The sequence below is a fragment of the Phoxinus phoxinus genome (genome assembly GCF_949152265.1).
Source record: "Phoxinus phoxinus genome assembly, chromosome: 25".
Taxonomy (NCBI): domain Eukaryota; kingdom Metazoa; phylum Chordata; class Actinopteri; order Cypriniformes; family Leuciscidae; genus Phoxinus; species Phoxinus phoxinus.
In genome coordinates, this window is record NC_136900.1 from 789,912 (window position 1) to 794,911 (window position 5,000).

At 49.0% G+C, this 5,000-nt stretch overlaps 1 protein-coding gene across 1 annotated transcript in view; it reads right to left on the reverse strand.

Moving 5' to 3' along the window:
- The window catches only part of fanca (FA complementation group A), an 88,648-nt gene that overhangs the window by 38,661 nt on the left and 44,987 nt on the right, over positions 1-5,000 (reverse strand). The window contains 3 exon segments of the mRNA XM_079603422.1: positions 2,937-3,041; positions 4,883-4,898; positions 4,900-4,942. Of these exon segments, the coding sequence (XP_079459548.1) occupies positions 2,937-3,041; positions 4,883-4,898; positions 4,900-4,942 (164 nt within the window).

Consider the following 5,000-nt stretch of genomic DNA (forward strand, 5'->3'; position numbering starts at 1 on the left):
GTGGACACTGAGCGCTGAACTCCGACACACACACACACACACACACACACACACACACACACACACACACGTGTTTACCGCAGCAGACAGCAGCAGCAGTGGACACTGAGCGCTGAACTCCGACACACACACACACACACGTGTTTACCGCAGCAGACAGCAGCAGCAGTGGACACTGAGCGCTGAACTCCGACACACACACACACACACACACACACACACACACACACGTGTTTACCGCAGCAGACAGCAGCAGCAGTGGACACTGAGCGCTGAACTCCGACACACACACACACACACACACACACACACACACACACACACACGTGTTTACCGCAGCAGACAGCAGCAGGAGTGGACACTGAGCACTGAACTCCGACACACACACACACACACACACACGTGTTTACCGCAGCAGACAGCAGTGGACACTGAGCACTGAACTCCGACACACACACACACACACACACACACACACACGTGTTTACCGCAGCAGACAGCAGCAGCAGTGGACACTGAGCGCTGAACTCCGACACACACACACACACACACACACACACACACACACACACACACACACACACGTGTTTACCGCAGCAGACAGCAGCAGCAGTGGACACTGAGCGCTGAACTCCGACACACACACACACACACGTGTTTACCGCAGCAGACAGCAGCAGCAGTGGACACTGAGCGCTGAACTCCGACACACACACACACACACACACACACACACGTGTTTACCGCAGCAGACAGCAGCAGCAGTGGACACTGAGCACTGAACTCCGACACACACACACACACACACACACGTGTTTACCGCAGCAGACAGCAGCAGCAGTGGACACTGAGCGCTGAACTCCGACACACACACACACACACACACACACACACACACGTGTTTACCGCAGCAGACAGCAGCAGCAGTGGACACTGAGCACTGAACTCCGACACACACACACACACACACACACACACACGTGTTTACCGCAGCAGACAGCAGCAGCAGTGGACACTGAGCACTGAACTCCGACACACACACACACACACACACACGTGTTTACCGCAGCAGACAGCAGCAGCAGTGGACACTGAGCGCTGAACTCCGACACACACACACACACACACACACACACACACACACACGTGTTTACCGCAGCAGACAGCAGCAGCAGTGGACACTGAGCGCTGAACTCCGACACACACACACACACACACACACACGTGTTTACCGCAGCAGACAGCAGCAGCAGTGGACACTGAGCGCTGAACTCCGACACACACACACACACACACACACACACACACACGTGTTTACCGCAGCAGACAGCAGCAGCAGTGGACACTGAGCACTGAACTCCGACACACACACACACACACACGTGTTTACCGCAGCAGACAGCAGCAGCAGTGGACACTGAGCACTGAACTCCGACACACACACACACACACACACACACACACGTGTTTACCGCAGCAGACAGCAGCAGCAGTGGACACTGAGCGCTGAACTCCGACACACACACACACACACACACACACACACACACACACGTGTTTACCGCAGCAGACAGCAGCAGCAGTGGACACTGAGCGCTGAACTCCGACACACACACACACACACGTGTTTACCGCAGCAGACAGCAGCAGCAGTGGACACTGAGCACTGAACTCCGACACACACACACACACACACACACACACACGTGTTTACCGCAGCAGACAGCAGCAGCAGTGGACACTGAGCGCTGAACTCCGACACACACACACACACACACACACGTGTTTACCGCAGCAGACAGCAGCAGCAGTGGACACTGAGCACTGAACTCCGACACACACACACACACACACACACGTGTTTACCGCAGCAGACAGCAGCAGCAGTGGACACTGAGCACTGAACTCCGACACACACACACACACACACACACACACACGTGTTTACCGCAGCAGACAGCAGCAGCAGTGGACACTGAGCGCTGAACTCCGACACACACACACACACACACGTGTTTACCGCAGCAGACAGCAGCAGCAGTGGACACTGAGCGCTGAACTCCGACACACACACACACACACACACACGTGTTTACCGCAGCAGACAGCAGCAGGAGTGGACACTGAGCACTGAACTCCGACACACACACACACACACACACACGTGTTTACCGCAGCAGACAGCAGCAGCAGTGGACACTGAGCGCTGAACTCCGACACACACACACACACACACACACACACACACACGTGTTTACCGCAGCAGACAGCAGCAGGAGTGGACACTGAGCACTGAACTCCGACACACACACACACACACACACACGTGTTTACCGCAGCAGACAGCAGCAGCAGTGGACACTGAGCGCTGAACTCCGACACACACACACACACACACACACACACACGTGTTTACCGCAGCAGACAGCAGCAGGAGTGGACACTGAGCACTGAACTCCGACACACACACACACACACACACACACACACACACACACGTGTTTACCGCAGCAGACAGCAGCAGCAGTGGACACTGAGCGCTGAACTCCGACACACACACACACACACACACACACACACACGTGTTTACCGCAGCAGACAGCAGCAGCAGTGGACACTGAGCGCTGAACTCCGACACACACACACACACACACACACACACACACACACACACGTGTTTACCGCAGCAGACAGCAGCAGCAGTGGACACTGAGCGCTGAACTCCGACACACACACACACACACACACACGCACGCGTGTTTACCGCAGCAGACAGCAGCAGCAGTGGACACTGAGCACTGAACTCCGACACACACACACACACACACACGTGTTTACCGCAGCAGACAGCAGCAGCAGTGGACACTGAGCGCTGAACTCCGACACACACACACACACACACACACACACACACACACACACGCACGCGTGTTTACCGCAGCAGACAGCAGCAGCAGTGGACACTGAGCGCTGAACTCCGACACACACGCGTTCACGGCGTCAGCAGGACCGGCACAGCTCGCGCTGACACACACCACCGCCTGAAACACAACACACACATCAGACGTAGACATACTGCAAATATTGTGATTTGAACCATTTCAATATGAGTTAGGGCTGTCAAAATAAACATGTGAATATCGAATATTCATCGAATTAAAAAACAAACAAACTGCACATTCGAATTGTTGGTGTCAGGCGCGCGAGACATGATGATGCGTAACTGACGCGGTGTGTTTCTGTTAGCTTATCCAGTAAAGCGCGGATCGTTGCTAATGTGAAAAATGGCGGGAAAAGGTTCTTCCTGCTGACGAAACCCTCTCAGTTGGAGACAAGAATAGTGCAACGACACACTAGACCAAACCGTGTGTGTGTGTGTCTGTGTGTGTGTTGTGTGTGTGTGTGTTCATCAGCTGGAAACACTGAACAGCACTCGCTCAGATCGAGTCGAGCGTCTGGTGTTCTTGATGATCCACATGTAGATGTCGTGAGTGTGTGTGAGAGTTTAAGGTGTTGAGGCGTCTGAGGTGTTCTCTGGGTCCTGGAGGTGTTCTGACATTTGTGCTTATTTATGTTACTTGTGACATTTTCATGGCTAAAGTCGTATTACACTGCATTCATCACAAACTCTGCTACAATAGTATGTCAGCAGCATGTATGTAAAAGTTTGTAGTTTTGAGATAATGATGTTTATGTGTGGTTTGTGAATAAACTAAAATAAGTTGTCACTGAAATAAGGTCATAATACCCATAATGATTATTTCTTCACAAGACTTTTGAAAATTGTATCACAATTTATTGTATTAATATTTGCTCCAAAACTATGTGAAAATCACCTTGACTACTCATTCAGATCAGACAATATATTGATTTAAAACGTGTAAGACATGTCTTGTGTAAGAAAGCTTTATGCGAGTAGGCGTAAACCATGAATATTGAGTGTTTCACACCTGAGAGAGACAAAGACCCTCATAATGGCCCTATTAGGAGCTCTCAGGCACTATCATTATGAGGAACCTTGCACAAAGAATGAGGAGATTTAAAAAAGAATGGCTTTTTGATTGTTTGGATTTATTTACAACATAACATAATCCAAAGATACACAACATTATGTCTAAATGTCCGCTTTGAAGAGTATTCACGTAAACGCAGTCGGTTATGTCTCTACAGAACGATCAGTGCATCCGATCTTAAAGTGACAGTGCGTAATAAACCTAATGCCTTCTGCACACTTAATATTGATCAAACAACAAAACAAAGAGAATTCACTGCTCTCTAATAAGGATTAATTATATTTAGTTTATACAAATACATATATCTGAACAATCAAATAACACTTCAAATTGATTTTTTCCCAAAGGTGTTTTCGATCACTGTAGGTCGTTACAGGTTTAGGTGTAGTTCCTGCCAGCCGTGTGTTGGAGTTCTTAAAAAACTATTTCTTTAAAAGCAAATATCTCCCTTTGCTCTGAACGTCGAGCGTTGTAACTCTGCAGATGTTGATTATGATCAAACAGCAACATTACACACTAACTACACATTACACACTAACTACACATTACACACTAACTATACATTACACACCAACTACACATTACACACTAACTACAGTTAGAAAAGTCAAATCATACTCACTCCTTTAAAAATATTTGTTTCAAAACTTTTCCAAATATTTTTTCATTTCAATAAAAATGTGGTTTATATTTGCTTATTGCGCCCTCTTGTGGGCACAGGAGACAATACAGAACTGTTCTCCTCTGACATTAAGTGTTGCTTTTAATATTGTAATATAATTAGAATTTTGCTCATATTTAAGAAAGAGTTCCGCCGTTCCGCCGTTCTGACAGCCCTACATGCAGTGTGTGTAGATGTGGTCACCTACTTTGAGGAAGTGAGCCGTGAGACTGAACGACAGCAGGCCAGCAGAACCACTCGCCCTCCTCTGAGACACACACACACACACACGTCACACACACACACACCTCATCATCACATCACAG